At 38.8% G+C, this 19525-nt stretch overlaps 1 protein-coding gene across 10 annotated transcripts in view; it reads left to right on the forward strand.

Moving 5' to 3' along the window:
• The window catches only part of myo9aa (myosin IXAa), a 175070-nt gene that overhangs the window by 70147 nt on the left and 85398 nt on the right, over positions 1-19525 (forward strand). For all 10 annotated transcript variants that reach the window (XM_066701740.1, XM_066701736.1, XM_066701743.1 and 7 more), the window contains 2 exons: positions 16447-16541; positions 17693-17755. In XM_066701740.1, coding sequence (XP_066557837.1) covers positions 16447-16541; positions 17693-17755 — 158 coding nt within the window. The remainder of the gene's footprint in view (positions 1-16446; positions 16542-17692; positions 17756-19525) is intronic.

Genomic DNA, 19525 nt, shown 5'->3' on the forward strand with positions numbered 1-19525 from the left:
GGATTTGGTCAGAATGAATGGTCTCCTCAATGCTGAGAATTACAGGCAGATAATTATCCATCATGCAATACCAACAAGGAGGCATCTGATTGGCCCCAAATTTATTGTACAGCATGAACAAATACCCCAAACATACAGTGAAGTCATTAAGAACTATCTTCAGCGTAAAGAAGAACAAGGAGTCCTGGAAGTGATGGTTTGCCCCCACTGTGCCCTGATCTCAACATCATCGAGTCTGTCTGGGATTACATGAAGAAAGAGCAGCAACTGAGGCTGCCTAAATCCAGAGAAGAACTGTGGTTAGTTCTCCAAGATGTTTTGGCCAACCTACCTGCCGAGTTCTTTCAAAAGCACCTGTTTGGTATAATTGTTTAATCATACACCTGACTATATGCCTACAAAATCCCTTACTCTATGCAAATGTACCTAGAAGAATTCTTGCTGTTTTGAAGGCAAAGGGTGGTCATGCCAAATATGGATTTGATTTACATTTTTCTTCTGTTCACTCACTTTGCATTTTGTAAATTGATAAATATAATCTGTTAACATGTCTATTTTTGAAAGCATTCTTACTTTATAGCATTTTTTCACACATGCCTAAAACTTTTGCACAGTACTGTACATCTATATATTTTTTAATCAGGATATTGTGAATACTACAAGTATGACCAAATGAGTCTGATGTGCAACCTCTTTATCTCTATTAGACAGGGAGAAACTGTATTGTCTTTGTAGCTTATGAGACTTCTTAAAAATATATATTTTATTGTGGTTCACAAATTTTACTGTCATTACTTAATTGTATCGTCTCATCCCTGCTAGACTCACTCTTCCACTTCACCAGAAAACTAAAGCCTTTTACAAACATTTCTGGGTGTCTGCAGTTCTGTACACTGAAATTGAAGATGTACTAATTTGATGGGAAGTGCAAACTAGCTTTCTGGGAAAGGTGAATTGGGAACTGATCTGATGTCTTGATCTTTAAGAGGGGGAAAATGGAGTAAGAAATTTAAATTGCAAACTGTGTTCTATAGAGTATTATAAATGGAATACAGAGATATGGAGATTCTTTACCTTTACCTTAAGTCCATACTTTCCCTTAAATGTTATGGATATGGAAGCTCTGCTGCATCTAACAGCATTACATTAGTAAATCCATACAGGGCCATCACAGGCCTTGACATCATTCCCTCAGTTCTGGGCTCTTTCTCAGCACATACCAGCCACTTGTATTGAAACATTCCAGTGTAAGTTTCACATGGCTCTGAAGACAGAAAATAAATGGAGAACAAAGTTGTGGTATGAGCAAGCATTATTTTGGGCTGGAACAGGTGTTATGCCTGGGTCAGAGCTGTTTGACAACTGAAGTTTGCAGTGTATTCAAGGAACAAGGATTTCCTTGAAAAGTGCTGCTGTCAGACACTACTCTCTATTTACTGTAAACCTCTCTTCTTTAGCACTTTTCTCCTGTGATCATCATTGAGAAGTACGATTGAGACCTTTGCCTACTGCTGTTATGTTGGGCGTTTGTTTTATTAATTTTTTTAAACGAAATTATACAGAAGTCACCCTGAGCACCATATAATAATCAACTCCAAAGCATATTAAACCTTCCTTTGTGAAAATGATGACTTAAGTCATTTTTGGTTTCATTCATCATGAAGGTGAAGTGATGACACTTTAGGTAACAGAGAAAATGAAATCCAGCTGAATGCAATGTAATTTAGCATAGAGATTTTAAATAAAATCTGCATTCAAGTGTACATCAGAGTGCAAATTAAAGTTAATTATTTAAATCAATTGACTTTGAGGTCACATTGATACAGTGAATACAGCAGAAGGGGTGTGCTAGTTCATTTGTGATGTCATTGATCTATACACATGGGATCTATTCATTATGAACAAAAAACAACATCAATGTAAACTCAGTGTTCATTGTTTGATCTGGTCCATTCATATTCATTCTTTATTAATCTCGTGTCTCATGTCAGCATTTCTGTGATTGTTTCAGATGTTACTTGTTACTTGTATTCCTTGTAATAGGAAAGCTTGTAAACTTTCAGGATGTATTTCTGGTCAGTGTTTTTTCTCAGGTCTCTTGAAAACAGGAATTATTCCACTCTTTGAAGTTCTTCCTACAGCAAATGTTACTTTTCAAGCTTTCTCTTGTTACACTGCCATGAGGAAACACTACCCTATTGTTGGCTCCGGAATGTACTGGGAACTTTGTGTCCCAAAAAGTAGATTTTGTACTGACTTGACCCTATCATTGTTCATGCATAATTCATTTTGTTTCATGCTACCTCATTTTTTGTTTTTGGTTACAGCATTACTGCAGATGACACCAGGCACTTTGGTAGATTGTGTAGTGGTCGACTGAAAATGGCAATGCATACAAATTGAAAAGAAAATGCTGCTTTTGGTGACATCCCAGTACACTTAGCAATGTAAAAGCAAAATAGCCCAGGCTGCCCTGACCTTGGGGTCTGTGTATAATTGGCATCTGAGTAATTTTGTTATATGAGGAAAGATAGCTGTGATTTATGAGGGGCCGTTCAATTCAAAATTAACAGCAAAAATAAATCATATACCAAAATGGATATATCAAATACCAAAATGGATATGGCATATACCAAGGTGGATATATCATATACCAGTAAAAATTATTAATATACCAGAATGGATATATCATATAGAAGGAAAAAAAAAAAACATGATAAAAGCATAGCTTATTAATTATAAAGTACAGCATACAATAAAACATAGCGAGCAATGTATACACTAGCCTCAGACTGTACACCTTTAATCTTTAATGTCCACATCGATGTGTCCCTCACTCGGCTCTCATGCCTGTGACCTGCGAAGGATCCGCTCTCGTCTCTCACCAACTGCGCGCACTGCGCATGTCCAAACCAGCATCTACACCACGTGACTTTGGTATCTATTTTTTTCTGCTATGTGAAATATCCACTTTGGTATATGATATATCCATTTTGATATACGATTTTTAGTTTTTCTGCTATATGATATATCCACTTTGTTATGTATTATTTTTTCTACTATATGATATATCCACTTTGGTATATGATATATCCATTTTGGTATATGATTTCTTTTTTCTGTTAATTTTGAATTGAACGGCCCCTCATAGTGATTCTCTAACAAACAATGTATAAACAAGATACTGGACACAGCATGTTATAATCCTGTTCAGAGCACTGGCCTTAGACTGATGTCTCGGCCATGTATCACAATACATGCTGTTCTGATAGTTTTACTACAAATGTTTTCAACAGTCTGCTCAATTCCTGTGGTATACTTTAATCTTTTAAAGATTTTAACAAATTTGTATCTAGAAACAAATAATGTCTTTCACTATTATGGTATTAGTGCAAATCATTGATTTGTAGGAGTGTAGGAGTTCAACAGATTCCCCAATGTGTGCTTGTGCAGCTGAAGACATTTCATCGTAATTCTTTCTGCACATGTATGCCAGAGTTACTCCATCGTAAACACTGTGATCCCAATACAAAATGCATTCAGCTGTAATATTGCAGTATAATCCATTTTACTTTGCTTGATTATTCCACTTGACCATGTTCACACACTTTTGCATTGTAAAGTAGAGCAATCAACATTTCTAAATTTAGCTGTACTTGTACATTCTAGAATCTGTAGCAGCATCTTCTGCAGAATATATACGACCAGAAGGGTCTCGTCTTCATTTACACATATGGGGGTCTGGAGAGTCAGTTAGAAACGGGACCTCTTGCTGTGTGAGGTGGAGTGTGTAATTAAAGGCAGTGCTGTCTTTGCACTGCCTTCTGTACCTGATGAGTTGATAAGGTGTTCTCACACAAAACCTACACAGGCGATCAGCCTGATAAGGCCTTGATCTGTGGTTGGGGGAGCTGCAGCTCAAGCCACACACTCTATTTTTACAACAGTGCTGTCCAAAGATATTTGCGCATGGTTACGGTGAAGATGTAGTTTATTTGTATAATAACTATTTTTAAATATTGACATGCTTAGATTATATCGGGTAGCTTCCTCATGGTTTAACCACCAATTTCAAAGATTATGCAGTGACAGAAAGCTCAAAGTTACTAGAAATACAACAAGAAGAAGCACAAGCTGCCTTGGACTTTGTGGCTTGACATCATCACAGATCTGAGACCAGTGTTCTACAGAAGAGCTTATATAGCTGTAAGACACACACAGACTGTCATTCTGTACTGAAGTGTCTGAATGATATTCAGCAACGACGTTTGTACCTAGGCCAGTGTGAGTGTCCCGGGCTCATCCTTCTGATAGTGTTATAGTGTTCCTTTGACTTGAACGTGTGTGGTGATACATTTATTATCATCATCATCATCTGTAAACTTTAAAAAGGAAGTTATTTCTTGCGCTGTGTATAACTGTGTTTTAGTCTTTCTGTACCCGAGTATCACAGTGCACATGTCTGCTCATGGTCTCTGCCTCACCTGGTATCTGCTCAGAATATAAGCCAGGGGGGAATCATTATTTCTTTCTCAAGGGAATGAGCTTGTTTGAGTCATTTGCATTGGCTCTGTGCAAGGGGTCGCACTGATTAAATGCATCTGCAGCCTTTTGCAGATGGGCAGGCTGTGTTGGAAGTCTTGGCAGATCGACCACACCATCATCAAAGGGTCCACAATGGCAGATTTATTTGTCTGCATCTCATTAATCAATTTGCATTTAACTAGTGAATGCCCATGAATATTGCTTTTTTGTTTTGTTTGTTTGTATTTTAGTATTTTTTGGATGCTGACATTAGTTCAGTCATGGAGCCATGGCAATTTCTTATAAAGTCAATGAAATACAAATATCAGGAACACAGAAGTTTATTTATACCTACAGGGGCTATGGCCATGCACATTTATTTTATGGCTGTAAATGTTCTTGTTGAAAATCGTTAGGGAATAATTGGTACCAAAACTGTGGACTGTAGTTCTTTTCAGTTGTAGTGATAATCTGTGCTGCTCAGGAGTTTTACAGCAGCGGTTTATAATTGAACCTGCTTTAAAAAGTAAAAATCACTGAGGCTTTTAAAATGCGGTGCTTTGAACATTCCAGCAGGAATAGTGCCCTCTCTTGGGTAATTAATATTTACAGTGTTTGTGCTCTCAGCTGCTGTACGCACCTTCATGTCTTTCTTCATGTCATCCTGAGATGTTTCACTTTGTGTTCCCTGGCAATTATTTTCAAAGGTTTGGAAAGCAGACATTGTACATGTAGGCCTATAGACTATGCAGTTGTCCGGGGGCCCTTTGGCAACATAAAACAATCCATCTCAACATTTCAATGAGGTTGTGTATACCACTTCACAGTACAGAATCAACTCTTTCCTGTTCCTGGTATGCCTTTTTTCATTCAGTTTCTCAATTAAATAATTGCACATTTATAATGAGAGTAACCCCTCAATTACCAGACTACCTGCATGACCAGCACTACAGACCTGTTATATATTTAAGTTAAATTCCCAACATGTAGTGGAAATATCCAGGTTTACCAAAACACTTCCACCCCTGTGGTCTACACACATCCCTCATTCTACACACATGATGGTTAGGCCTTGTGTACACTATTGCAGATCTCGGTGGTCTCTGGTGACTGGCGCACAGTGCCATTGAGTTCTGTTAGTGTGTAGGTGCAGGATGTGAAATATGAGCATGTTGTTCCTCGCACAGTTCTCCTCGACTGGAGCACAAGCCTCTACGCAGCCGAGGCGCTGGACGTTTGCAGTAACAGGATAGCCCATTTACAGGAGCTGTTGATGCCTCATTAACTTTAAATGGAGACTGATAGCAGGAGGAAGTGCTGAGCAATGTAGAGTGAGTCGTGTACAGCAAAGGAAGCGAGAACATTCCTCCCAACTGATACACAGCACCGGAACAGCGAGCCAGTCCATTGACTCACGGTTGAAATGTTACTCATTAGAATGAGCAGATGAAACCAAAACTGATGAAATTATGATTGCTTACATGTTATCTAGGGCTGAAAAGCAAAAATACACTTTCAGATCTTTATCGGTTTCCGTGCAAGATAGAGACTTTGGCAGAACACGGATAGACATTGTTTCTTGTTCCGTTCGCCTTCAGCACTCCACTCCACTACAGAGGATATTTTTGTATGTTGTGCAATGAGGGGGTTAGAAAATATTTGATAATATATTTTGTAAACCAGTTGTTATAATACTGTTTATATACTTATTGTCTGAAGAAGACTTTGGAAAGTGTATCAGTTATGTCTTTAAAACACTACCAAAGGTTTCTTTGAAATTTAATGATTGCTTGAAGTGGGATTGGGCTGAAGAAAAAAGTTATGATTATGAAATATCTGCTTTTTAAAGTGTTCTTTATTCTACTGTGGATACTTGCTGCCGCAGTAGACATTTACTTATTCTACCTATTATGAATGCTGACAAATACTGAAAATATGTACAGATGGCTAGATATGTGATGTGCAGCACATATGTTTCAAATTCTCAGACTTGATTCTTTGTGCACTAGCAGAAGTGAAAGACTTGGGTGGGGCTCCATCATGACAAATAGTCACTACAGTATATAGTCTAATAATAAAATAGGCCTGTCTAACCAGTTGCTTTTACTTCTTTTAAGATGCGTTTTGTAAAATAAACCACATTTTAAAGACGTTTGAAATGGTCTACACTACAGTGAAGGGGACAATTCTACAGAGTGGGGTGCAATTCAGAAGCTTGCACTTGAGATGGTATAGCATGTCTTCTTGTAACCAGGGCTTCCTGTGAATTGTGGGTTTGGAAAGAAACCTAAAATTCAGCAGAAGCCCTCAAGGATTAAAGGAGTTACCCTGCACTGATTTGTTTCCGTTTCTTAGTATGCACCGTCATGTTCCTATCTCTTACTTAAAGTTTCTTGAGTAACTGTTGTTCTTTCTGCTTAGGTTATTTACCATACTAATTCATTATTCCAGCAGAAACTCCTTTACTAAATTCTGTTTCCGGTATTACACAGGGGAAGTAAATTAACATCACACCATATGTTTTCTGTTAGCTAGCAGCCAGGGTATTAATCTGAGCCAATTATTTTAGCTTGTGGAGCATACACATTGAGTTGTAGGCTACATCAGTAAAGGCGTAAGTCAGGTGAGTAATACTCAGCTGTGATGTGAAAGAATTCAGCAGAACATGCAATTATTTTGAAAGAGAAGGTTTTATACCATTCATCTAACTCTGTGGTGCAACTCAGCTCTTAGCCGCCACATGACAAGGAGAGAAAGTAAATTAAGACAGTATTGTGCAGTATTCATGTTCTAAGAATATGCAATAGTTGTATTCTGACTGTCTTGAGGTATAATTAATGTGACCTCATTTGCACTCCTTTTGCAGTGAGAAAAGGGAATTGAGAGAGGGCGTGGAACTGCTTCCACACCGTAGAACCATGCGCGTGTCATTCTTGCATCACCTTCTCATATACTGACTTCACAGGAGTCACAATAGTCAGGGTTTCTACAGTCCCTCAAGCAGTATGCTGGAACGACAGGTACTCGCCAGCAAAGCACTCCCTAGTGTAGCTGTGTGCATAAAATGAACTTAAAAAGAGAATCTGCACACCTGTGGGGAATTGTTCCACAGAACAACAAAAACAAAGGAACACAACCATGGCACAATGATGGTGCTAACAACAAAGAGAACATTGAGGTGTTCCATAGCACATTCAGTGAGGTCTATAATCCCGATCAATATTTTGTAGGATTCTGTATACAACACCCTTTCTGCCTTAAAATGTAAGCAAAGGGACATACAGCAGTCTAACCTGATGTCTTCTCTCTTAGTTTCTTCCCTGGTGTTGACTGAAATCCTAGAGGGCACATTTAGTCTAATCATTTGGTGGCTTAAAAGCTAACGCTGAACTCGAGTTGTCATCACCTCTGCAGCCATTCACTTCTTGCTCTAGCATAGTCATGGATGTGGTCTAACACACTTTGCAAAGTGTTTGACCTGTGAATAGGTCATCCATCAGTGGAAACCTCCTTCCCCACAAACCCTCACAGTGGCTCAGTTCATACAGCAATTGTCAGTTAAGTTCTCCTCGATTTCTCTCTCTAAAATAAATTGACGGGTTTAATAGAAGAACTAGTATGTCAGTATGTCTTGGAATGTTTACTAAAGCTTCATGTAGCAGATGCAGTCTACATGTGATGCAGGAGAAGGGAGGCTAATTGGTGCTAATTGATCTCCTCTCAGCCAGTTGGTGATGATGTGCAATTGACCCTGGAAGACTGGGTTCAGCCCAGGTGTTTTATACTAAGCCTGCTCATAATAGGTGATTATGGCACAAACCAGCCCCTGCTTACATCTCTCCCCCTAACCTCAGGGACATGTGCAATATTAACACTCCTTTCTCATCCCAGACCCATATTGGTATAATGTGACCAGGTCTTTTAACCAGGAAATGCCTGCCATGAATCCTCTGACATGCCATACAAGGGCCTGATGTTAATCTTGCCAGGACTTTCACAAGTATACCATTTCAAGAAGAGAGAAAGGGGCGTCCTGGGGAGTGACTGAGTGGATCGCTGGGTGACCGGGCCAGAGAGGAACCACATGAAGCATGATAGGAGACTGCCTGCGTGCTTTCAGTCATACTCTGTTCATGCAAAATTGAGTTTTTGCTGCAGGGGGAATCTTTATGGAAAGTCTATTAGGATAATTAGGCTGGAGACCTTAACTGTGGCTCTTTGAGAAGACCCATTTGTTCATACATGGCATGTGACTCAGTCATTTATTTTATTATTGAGCCTAGGAATTTTGTTTCTCATCAGTTTTAGGCTATAATTAAACTCCAGTGCTTTCATAATTTCCTTGGCTGTCAGGGTCAACTGATTACATTGTGTGTGTGCGTGCGTGTGTATTTGTGCATGGGGGTGTATAAATGTTGCAAGTGGGTCCACTGAAGCTGTGGTTAATGATGGTTTCAGATATGTGCAGTCAACCTGCTGCTTTCTGAATTAGGCTCAGAGGGAACACCGTTCCATTCAGGTGGCGGAACTACAGTTGCGGTATAGATTACAGTATCTCAGCTGAATGTCTGTCTTGGAATTTAAACAAAAGTTGGCAGTTCTGCAGTAAGGGTAGAGACATAGAAACTATAAGAAGAACAAAAGCCATCTGATCCTTCATAATCTGTTCACCTTATCTCTTACAACTGTCATTAACAGTTTACACAAAGGCTGTTCCAATGCACATACTTTCAAAAGCCTTGTGTTCCTCCTTCCTGTGAATGAGGCTTCGTTCGAATTGACAGGTCATTGTCTGTGTAATACAATCTCCTGCCATCTGTACTGTATTTATATCATGTTCAAATCTCTTGCTCCAGATTAAAGCATCAAAGTAAACAAAATAAAATGTAATTGTGCTTCTCCCAATTGGTGGCGTGTTCCTGCCAGTGTCGCTATTCTGTAGCTACAGATAGAGGTCACTGGAACAGGAGGCCTACTTACATTGCTCTGTTGGGTTGTGTTGTAGCTCGCTATCCAGAAAGGAATTTTAAAATCTATGCAAGAGATATATATTTAACAAACTGAAGAAAAGAAAATCATACAAACAAATAATACGTTGGTGGCCTGTGGCTCAGGTGTGCTCTGTGGCCCCATCTCTGCCAGGCCTGGGTGCTGCTCTAGGGATGACTGTATGACCTCTGTCCCCACATGCTTTTATTCCAGGCATTCCCCAACACCCTCTCTTTTACTTTCTCTCTATTTCCTTCTGTCTTATGATCCTGTGTCCTACTTATTCGAAAACTGAAAACAAAGTGACTGGAGACAGACTCTCAGATTGTTGCTTACACAAACGTTTCACCAAATGTTCTTGAAAATGTAATTGAAGTTAAGTGTGAACCTCTACAGCTCTTCACACAGGACTTGCAGGGTAATCGCACTGTGTGTCGGTGTTGTAGTGACAGCTCTGACCTTGCAGCAGGGATCTTATTTTAGAAATGAATAAGTAAGCTACAGTCTTCTGATGAGACCAGCGTACTTTGGCACTCGCATTTGTCAGTCTTTTCAGTATGTCTGCTGCCCCAGTGTGAACTTTGAAGAGAAGGAAATCATTTGACTCTACTATTTGTGTTTTATATGTTGAGTTTCGAAAAATTAAAAGCAGGCTTCCAATCTGTCAGGAAATCCTTAATAAACTCAAACGTTTAGGTCTAAAAATATGGGAAACTATAAATACCTTAAATGAGCAGGACCTGGTGGCCAATATTCTGTCTGCAAAGGGGACTGTTTCATAATTGAAACGTAACTAAAATGTGTGTGTCCGTATTAACTGCATAAAGCTTTCTTACCACAAGTACAAATTGAATGAACGGAATCCCACGGTTTGAAGCATTTGCCAAACATATCAGCTCTGCAGTGCTGTTCAAGACCTTACATAATTCTGACTTTTTTTTATTTTTTATACGCCCTTCAAGTTTTTCTAAAAGCCTGACAGATTCTTGGAGAGTGCTCTGCTGAGGAACAGGTCATTCAAAGAACTTCTTAAAACCATTGCCGCAGCTGAAAGGTAGTCCTACGTGGGGTGGAAACAAAATAAACGCTTTCCACTGATTTGTTATGTCCAAAAGCAGATAGTTTCAGGAACAAGAACAGATATCACATGACTTCCTGGGAGAGGCTTAACAGCACTCACGGAGCTGAAAAGGATTGTCAATTGTAGTTTTTGGAGGGAAATATCATCTATAGTGAAATGCTTTCCTGTTTAAGCACTGATCCCAGAGGCCCCAGCTCGTCCTGAGACATCAATCTGGCCTGCAAATGGTTTCCTCCTTTGTGTATTGTTTAGTGTTTTTCTGAAGACCCTCGTCTCCCTGATTTCAGTCTCCATTCATCAGGCTTTCCTTTCATTCCTGGAGAACAGGAAACAGCAACCAGTTAGAACAAATGCAACAAAAACAAAACATGAATTCTGTGTGAGTTTGTTTGAGTACAAAATCTGTTATTAATAATAAGTTATTTTGTATTTGATGGCAAACTATTATATTACAAAGCTGGTGACAGCTGTGTCAAGGCCACTATCTGGTACATAGCACGCTTTCAGATGTATGCATCTTCCGTTTTAATTAGGTAGTAAAGCATATCACACTTACTAAGGTTTTTGCACTAGTAACTTTATTGTAGTTATTGTACACCTTTTCTGACATTTATTAACATGCGATTAGTGTCCTGTTATTTTCTGTCAAACGTGTTCCTTCGACAACACAGTGCAGAGCTGTTTGATTGGGGGCAATACCCAAGTCCTCATTACAAAGATGTAGTCTTCTCCAGCAGTGCAGTCAGACAGGAAGAGCCCTACTCTGACCTGGATGGCCTCCTGTATGGAAAGCACCAACCGCCTATCACGACACTGGAGAAGAGCACTGTACCGATCAGCACAAGAGCCAGAGTCCCGGGCAGTGCGTCATATCCTCAGTGTTCGGAAAACCTCCACTGCATATAAATGTCCTCAGCAGCAACGGCTAATAGAAGTGGGCTACTTGAGAAATGCAGGAGGCAGGGAATGTGCAGGAAGATTTATGAGGCGCGGGCTGTGAGAGAGTTACAGAACGGCACAGAATTAACTCGTGCACGTGCAATACCATACGTTACTGTGCAGACACAGCGCCAGCAATTATTTAGAGGGTGTGTGACTGCCCTCCCTGATGTTCCTGACAGTGTAATTAAAAAGCCAGCAGAGGAGGGTATTTTTTAACACTCGCAGAACCCTTTTAAATCAGTGCCTCACTGCTGGCTGAAAGGGTGTGAAATCACGCTTTTCCGCTTTACACAAGTGCACAAAGCAACAGTAAGTGACTGTGTGTTAAACCCAGGGCCTAGAATGTGTGATGCGGTGTATTCAGATATATGACTGGACATTAATGATCGTAGATGATTTAGCTAATTGACTGCAATCTTTATGGAGCAATGAAAGCAGCAGCACTGCTCACACACAATACAATTCAGAGGTGTGATCAGAAGCTACACTCTGTATTGGTTCTGGGTATGAAGGCATTCAAAGTCTATATATATAATAGCTCAGTCTTCATTTTGTCATATGGGCTCGTCCAATAACTTTATGAAGTTCAGCAATTACATTATTTGACTGTGTATAGGCTATGATTTTTATATTAGAACAAGCAAACAACCGCAAAATAAATAAAAAGCATCAGTGATGGTCTCAAATAATTAATCGCAAGTGCCTCTCGTGTCTACTTTATCTTGATCTCAGTTCATTTAACTTATAGCCTGGTGAACCATATGAATTGTTCACTAAGTGTTTCCTTCACAGCGATATTGGATTGTTTTTTGTTAAGGAGAACAAAGCTGATGTTCTGCAGAATTCAGAATACATTGTCCTCAGTCCTTAGCTTGTATTATTCCAGATCAGCTGCAATAAAACGGTCTCTTAAGCAAAACTTCTACCAGGAGAGCGAAGAGTTCTAGTTCATAAAGTTTTTTGTAAATTGAAATATTGCACACCAGGAATGTCTGTAATTATTTTTTGTTAATCAGCAGAGAAAAATAAACAGAGGAGGCCTTTGAAAACAGGGAAAGCCATTTAAATAATCTCATCTTTTGAGAAGTAACATTACAGTCACAGTACAGCAACTGAGAAGATTAATCCTGCAGTGGGGTAAAGCTGACTCATTTTACAGGCAATCTGAAAATCACAGGTATTAAGATGAACAAAAGGATTATGATTTATATGTATATTTGTGAATGTAAATCACTTTTACTTACGGTTTCTTTTTAACATAACTACATGTTACCTTACACCAGCCAGCAATGATTGACTTTTCATTTTGCGCATTCTGAATTTGTCTTGTGCTTTGTGTAAATGTAATTTTAATTTTTCAATATGTCTTTAAGCTGATTCAGCTAAACCCTCCAAAACGTGTAATGTTTTGGCCGGAAAAACAGTGAAGTAAAAGAAGGACCTTAAATAAGTTTACTGCAAATAAAACAGAAACATGTGTGGTTCAGTCTCTTACCATAAAGAGATTTCGCTGCTTCATTTTGATTTTTGACATCTGGTGGAGCTACAATTGATTTTTTTTTTTCTGTTTTTGATTTTCGGTCCTGACTGAACACAATTCTGTGCCATAACATGGCAAGATTGCCTTGTTTTAAAGACACAGTGTTCATTTATAACATGTAGTGTAAGTGTTCAACCCATTTACCATTAAAGTACGTCCCTAAAGGCCATTACTGTGCTGTGCCCTGGCCCTGACACCCTGCACTTGCTGTAGTTTTAACCTGGGCTAGTGACGTCTCTGTCCCCAGCTCACATGAATAGGAAGCAAAGAATGTGGAAATTAACAAATGACTGAAACCAATTTGTGGTGGAATACTAAACTCTTTAAACTGTGTGTCATTTGTCATTCAATCAGAATTAAAATAAGCAGTTTCAGACAGGGTGCAAAAAAACAAAATTATAAAAGTAATTATGTTTGTGATAGATATTGATGTTCTGGTCTGGACTGAGCTGCATGAGTAGTTCTAGAGCTGCTTTGTTTCTAATGGGATTAAAGTTTGTGCTGTGAGTGAATATGTTTACAGGTTTGTAAAATCTGATGGGTAAAAACTGACAATTCCTAAGATATATATTTTTTAACGAGGATAAATCTTGGATTCATCATAAATGGAATAAAATAATCCTGTTATATAAGGGTGCAGACAAAAATGTGTGTATTTCTGCCTTATCCAGTTGCAGTTAGCCTTATTTAGCACAGACTTTGCTTACCTTCCTTAGAAGTGTGTAATGCTGGAGGATGGTGCCAGTTTGGGCCTTTTGCTGGAGATGCAGCATTTCGCAGCGATGCCAGTGACTCTCACAGATGGGCTGACAGGAAACTGGGCAGAAGTCTCTCTCGGGATGGCATTGCCGAACCCCGCTCAATATGAACTGCTGCAGCATCAGTCTAAAATAGCCGGCACCTGAGGCGCTTCACTGAGTGACACTGAGTATAAACACACATGGGGGAAATTAGAGCCGGAGCACGCTGGCACTGTTTTGACAGTATCTGCCATGCTTTAATCTCGCGCCAAGATTAATATTGACCTATTGCAATTCATTTAGATGTATGGCCTGTGTCCTAACCAACGGGCTGTGTGTCACTGTGAGTGACAGAATGCGGTAATTGTTAAAACACAGCACCACAGACCCCTGGGAGCAATCACAGTTATCGCACACAGGACTTTTTTCTTTTTTTTTGTTCTTTTTTTTTGTTCTCCATCCTGGCAGAGTTCCTTGGGGCTTTTCCAAAAATGTTTGCTAAACATTCCCTCATGTTTTCTGTCGGGAAGGGATAGAGAAGAGTTTGAGGTTCGCATTTCTTTTTTGATGTCATGTGTCCTAGTTCATGCCTTCTCCGTTTCCCTGCTGTGGCCGTCTGCAGCTCATTGTGAATCTGCACACCACCCCCCCGGCAGCGCACCCGGAGGGAGCCCAGACTGCGCCACGGCACCTGCTCTTCTCAAGCTGCACTCGTCTCTTTATTCCTGTTACAATTCAATAAGCCTAGATGGCTTGTGGGCTATTATGCATCTGTTCGAGGCACTGATGATAACATATTTCTGCCTTTTTTATTCTGAGGAAATTTAAAAAAATAATAGGGCAAAATATCTCAGAGCCTGCATTTTCCCTACACATTTCAAAGTCTAAATGTTACACAAATGGTTTACGTGGTACAGAATATTCTAAGGTGAAAATTAGTAGGGAGGAAGGAAAAAATTGGCTTAATAGTTTTTTTTCTTTAAAGGACAAAAAACCCTTTCTGTAATGAATTCCACCACAGATGCTTCTGTGTAGCATGATTTTTTTTTTTTTTTTTTTAAGCTGTTGTTTACAATACCTTACTGCCCATAACCACCACCTGCCTGCAGCTTCTACAACTTCCACGGACCTGCAGTTTTGTGCTGGTGGCACTTTCATTATTAACAACTCGCAGCCAGACGTGCGACAGGGTGAAAGTGTTACATTGTGTAGGTGTTCACAGAAGCGACTAGTCGTAAATTGAAATGTGCAATTACAAGGTTGTTCTGATTTACCCTACTGACAGAGAACCTAGGTCATGGCCCATAAAGCAAATTAAATTTAATTAATCTAGGTAAACCCCTCTGTTATCTGTGTCTTTCTAGTCTATATCACCCTGAAGAAAAACGCTATTGATTTATATAGAATGATCATCGCCAATATTCATCTTATGAGACTGTGAACAAAAACCTAAAATTAAAGAGAAATACCCTTTTTTCCCCCTATTTGTAAATCCTCCCCATCGAGGCCAGTGTTGCAGACATTTAATTGATTTAAGTGTGTTTTGCTCACGGGCCATGTAAGTCTGACAGCTCCGTTCCTGAAGGCATATACGTAGGGACCAAATGTTGGCTGGTGTAGCCCAGGCTCTGCACCTCAGAATAATGCAGCTTCATTTTCTTCAATCCCGTGCAGGAAAACCACATTGAGCAGTAATTCACTACGAAGGGGCTATACCAAAGCTCTGGTTGTTTTCCTCTGGAGGCTTGGAGACTCTGAGCAATTCAGTGTGGAATTTGTTTGCTGTGGTGGGGTCACAAATAACTGTGAAGTTTATTCACACTGAATTATATATAACTTCCTATTTAGGGCCAGCAGGGTTTGTGGTGCTATTGCATTATACTGACCAGAAGTAGGCCTATAACTTTTCTTAAACGCCCCACCTCCCAATTGTCTGAAATAAGTTTAATTTGTATTACAACAGTGTACTGTGCATTTACGTTGTATGTCCATTGCATACTGCAGTATGTTTTAACATGAGTATCAGCTTGAACAAAGAAAAACATACTATGTGAACAAATGTGTCAATCACGTTACCCTTCTTATGCTATATAGCTTTTACCATGCATCTTTAAATATGCTATGCTTAAAAAATGTAAATGTATTAAATTTATTGTATATCGAAGCAATGTGTATACTACAATCTATCATAAAGCCCCAATGAGGCCATTTGAAGAGCATGCATTTCAGGATAAGCGGACCTTCAATTTGCTTCTTGTGTAAAACCAGAGACTTTCAGAGTGCTAAGTAATACGCATTTTTTTCTTTCTAGCAGACATTTTCAGCACTTATTAAACTGATTATCTAATGAAGCTAATCGAAATATACAATATGTTATTACTGTGTGGAAAATCCATTGCCACCTGTACTGTGTAGTGTCTTCTGCACATACGGTTGCAATTATGCAGAGGGGTCTGCAAGGCAATTGTCGTAATGCCAACAATCCCTGCAAACAGTCCAAACTTTTCGTTTTGTAATTACACAATATCAAAATATATATTTAGCCACCTGCTCCCTCCCCCTGTATAACCGCCTTTCTTGGTTACTGTCCACTGACTAAACTTCTCTCTCACTCTTGTTTTCTCTAACAGGCATTTGGAAATGCAAAGACTGCTCACAATAACAACTCCAGTCGCTTTGGCAAGTTCATTCAAGTGAACTACCAGGAGACCGGCACTGTGAGGGGGTAATAGCACAACATCCTTTACTCTGACTTAATTTACCTTGTGTTTTTTTTGGGGGGGAGGGGGAGAAAATCATAGGAAATGAAATTAAGGAAACATTTTTAAGGGGCATTGAATCTGCTAAATCAAAAACGGTGGTATATATTAATCACCACTCTCTAGAATAAGAACATATGTCTAATTGAAGCAGTGTCTATGGGCTTCCCTTACTACACACACACTCCTCCTCTGTGCCTCTCCTTATCGTGGTTCGAGGGGAATTTGAACACTTTGCACATCCTGAGAAGCGCTGCCAAAGCCAATCCTGGGAAACCAGAACTAGAGCAACACCAATGAAAATTATGCACAAATAGATTCCAGACTGAGACTGGCATTGTGGGTGGAAGGGATGACAAGGCAAACATTGGTGTGGATGCTGTTTCACAAAGATCCATTGAGAAGTGGCTTTGTGAATTTAATAAGACCATAAGGACAGGACAGGACACAGAGATGGGCTAAATGGTACCATTACATTTTTGTTAACACTGATGAGTAATTCATTTCAATTTCAATGACAAAACAGCCGAGGGACAGGTCATTCATTGACATTGATTGCTTGTTAGTATGTGTAATTGTCACTGATTGATCACAACCAGGTTGCCTTTAATGTACATGTGAATGTACATGTTAATGCCCATCTATCCTGTCTTATACATTATTGACTAAAATTTTGTAACCGGAGCTGTGCATTTTTCATAATTTGCACGAGAGAGAGAGAATAGCAGGGCATTCCAGTTTCATCTGCAGTGTGTGTGTGTGTCTGTGTGTGGTGACGCCAGCCCGGAGTATTAAGGCCTTTCTGTGGTTAGGATGTTCACTTCACTGACCCGCTCCCCTTTACACAAATGCATATGCTTACACACTAGATTATATTTCATTTATTTATATTTAAACTGTGTTATTAAAACTTGGAGTTTCTGGCTTACAGACGCTCCCATTCTTATACTTCTGAGGAACCAATTTTTACAAGGAAAGCTATGATATCAGATGTGTCTTGATATGCGTACCATGTGTCTGCTTCTGCAATTTAATACTTAATACAGTATCCTTTATACACAATTTATTTCACCACATAGAAGTCATCATTCTGACTGTGATCATTTCTGTTTTCCAGAGCATATGTAGAAAAATACTTACTGGAAAAATCAAGACTGGTCTACCAGGAGCACAATGAACGGTAAGAAATTATTTTATTTTTATTTTGTTGTTTTCTCAGTATAGTCTGTATGGAAGCAAATGTTAAGATTTCTTACAAAAAATGCTTTATGAAGCTTGAGTTTTCAAACATAGTGACTGCTTTGATTTGTGATCAGAACAGATCTCCAGTTGATTAGGGTCTATGTAAATGCCTTCACATCTCCTTTTTGATGGTGTTTGTGTCTGCAGTTATTAATGCTGTTTAAATCTTTAAAGCAGTCTTGTCAGCATGACTTCCTTCTTGTATTAAATATAGTGTTTGATAATAACAGCAAACAGCCTTTGATTAGTTATTTTGTGCCTTTTAATGAGACAACTGTATTCACTATTGGTATCACAAGGAGAATTAGGTACCCATGAAGATGTATATATGTGTTGAAGCTGCTAATACTTGTTTCATAAATACATGGCATGAAAAAAGGCTTAACTAGCTTTAAGTGGACAATTTGTTCACCAGATTTAAGAAAACTTCAAGAAACTTCAAAAGCTAGCATTGTGAAATATGAATGACATTTTCAAGCTATTGTTTCTGGGATTAATCCATATTGGCATTTTCTTTCAGAACCCTTTCCCCCTTGTTTGTTTGAAATAAATGTGTATCAAAAAGTACATTTTAATCTCAGTTTCAATAATTTTTACATGTGTAATTATTATATGATGGAAAGGATTTTTTAAATTTGTTTTTCCAGTTTATAATACATTATGACTGTGGAAGTCCTGTATATATTAATTTCCCTTACCCAGTGTTTTATTAAAAAAAAAAAAAACAGATAACAATTTATTCTTTCATGTAACAATTAGGTGTCTGAATCCCTAATGCTTTCTGATCTCATTAACTGACTATTAATAAAACCCTGTCAAGGTCACTGGAACAGCTGCAATGTTGTTCAATTCTCAAACTATTTTACTGCTTCTGACCTGTCTGCCTCCTGAGCTATGCACTGTATCTTCATATGCAGGAACACACAGCAGTTAAATATTTTTTCTTTGGAATACTTAATCCAGCATATTTTAATATCTTTTAGTTTACTTAGTTTATTTTTATTTTTATTTGAACAATGGTATTTATATTGCTTTGTTGTCAGTAATTTCCTGTAAATTACAAGGTCAGGATCAGTTTTTCAGCTCTTCTCACTGTGAATGTTTAAGATCTGTAGCGTGGTGTGTTGGATTTTATAAACTGAACAGATGTCTGATGGAGACAGTGTTTGTTTTGCTTCTCGAGAGCACTGATTATCTGCCGATGATCAGAGGTACACAAGCAGCTTCAATACTATGTGAACAAATGTGTCAATCACGTTACCCTTCTTGTGCTATATAGCTTTTACCATGCATCTTTAAATATGCTATGCTTAAAAAATGTAAATGTATTAAAACACAAAACTGAAATAAACTAACAAGATTTTATTTTAAATGAGGAATGGTCAGAAACATTCGACTCATGCCAAAAATATGCCAAACGATGTTTGCATTACATGCAGATGCAATTACTTTTTTTACTCCATTTAAGTGCAGTTGTGTGGTGTTGAAGTCCTACTAAATACTCAGACAATTGGCTAAGTCATTATGTGAATGTGAATATACATGAAAGTCTAATAGGCCTAAACCCTACTGGTATTTAAAAATCAAACCAGAGTCGACATTATATATTTTAAATAGGAAAAGTACCGCTACTAAATGACCAGCGCTTAAATGGTTAACCCCAAAATCCAAGCCCAGCCTGGCCTGTGTTCTCGGGGAATAGGTGCAG

This window comes from Amia ocellicauda, chromosome 4 (assembly GCF_036373705.1).
Source record: "Amia ocellicauda isolate fAmiCal2 chromosome 4, fAmiCal2.hap1, whole genome shotgun sequence".
Taxonomy (NCBI): Eukaryota; Metazoa; Chordata; class Actinopteri; order Amiiformes; family Amiidae; genus Amia; species Amia ocellicauda.